The 1,375-nt window shown below is 46.3% G+C and overlaps 1 protein-coding gene across 1 annotated transcript; it reads left to right on the top strand.

Annotated features, from left to right (window-relative positions):
• Positions 1-211: 211 nt before the first annotated feature.
• On the top strand, positions 212-1,182 carry Pmar_PMAR001604 (yippee protein, putative; the record flags this gene model as incomplete). The annotated part of the gene is made up of 3 exons (XM_002764589.1): positions 212-320; positions 782-893; positions 1,086-1,182. Coding segments are annotated over 3 exons (318 nt in total), but the record flags the coding sequence as incomplete, so codon positions are not given.
• Positions 1,183-1,375: the final 193 nt, after the last annotated feature.

Here is a 1,375-nt window from a genome sequence, read left to right as displayed (position 1 = left end):
CCTTGACGAGGCACGGAAATAGAAAAAGGCGAGGCATGCAGTGCCGCTGTTTAGGGGTGTTATTGTTATGAAGTCGATATAGTGTATGTGTAGCAGTGTCGAGTTCAACTCCGCTCAACTGTTGTTAACCACATTAGAGAGTAGATATGTTTGTGCGTTCTATTGTATTATGGGTAGACTGTTTACCGCGGCATTAGACGAGCCTGAGGAGGACCCTTTCGGGCCATACTCAACTGATAACAGTTTCCTACGTACCTTGGGCTCAATCTATCGGTGTGCTAATTGTCACACCCATCTTGCCCGTAGGAGCCACTTGCTGAGTAAGGTCTTCCTGCTTGGTCGTGATGGAATATTGTTACTGTACTTCAGTGTAGCGAAGTGTACAATGAGAAAGACTATGTTTTTACCTGAGGTTTTTACTCAACTGATTCGCGTATTCGGCCTCACTGATCGGCCGGACTTGCTTAACACTAACAATGGATGCAATGACAATTTGTTATCGCATCCACTTTCAGTATTGTGTTGTTGTCAACAAATGTTGTCTTGTGGTCGAAGTGGCAAGATATGCACATGGTCAACCACATCTGTTGGTGACAAAACTGAGGAAATTCGAGGAAGTTTTCAATGGCTTCTGTATACTCCTATCCAAGTTCGTATGTGAATTTCTCTAATTATTGAGCAAACTCCAAAGTTCAAAGCTGAGGAAAGCGAGCATATATTCCAACACTGCTTGTGATTCCATATATAGTCTCAATCGACTTTTAATATACCGTCCGCTCAGGTTCGAACTTCCGTGGGCGAACGGGCGCGGCTCTGCTGCTGGAGTCTCTGGTTAATGTTGTTCTCGGTCCACAGGAAGACACGATTATGACTACTGGGATGCACTCCATAAGGTCAGTCGTGGGTTCGATTCCTGGTTGCTCCCCCTGCTTCCAGTGTTGGAGAAATATATGTTCGCTTTCCTCAGCTGAGCTCAGGGGTTTACACAGGTCGAGTAGAAGTGTAGAGTAATCAATAAGAATTCCCTCAGAGTTTTCGTATTCTCTCCAGCACACGTAGTTGACCATATGCATATTTCCTCACAGAGTGTGTTTCTGCATCAAGTGCCTTGAGAATATCGGTTGGACGTATGAGGAAGCCTTTGAGGACGATCAGAAATACAAAGAACATCGGTACGGCTAACGCTCACGTGATTGACCTCACTGGCCCGGACAAAAGGTTCATTTCTGAGGAGCGCCTGGTGGACCTCTGGACCCCATCCGAAGGAGCTACGGCGAGATCGACTACTGATATCGGAAGACCAGCAGCATCATCATCGTCAACATCGTCCTCGTCCTCGAGTTGAGTCCGTTGATGAGCAAGTGTCGTGGTTTGC

This window comes from Perkinsus marinus, assembly GCF_000006405.1.
Source record: "Perkinsus marinus ATCC 50983 genomic scaffold scf_1104296976928, whole genome shotgun sequence".
In the NCBI taxonomy this organism is placed as follows: Eukaryota; Perkinsozoa; order Perkinsida; family Perkinsidae; genus Perkinsus; species Perkinsus marinus.
This window is presented reverse-complemented; position numbering and strand designations above follow the sequence as displayed.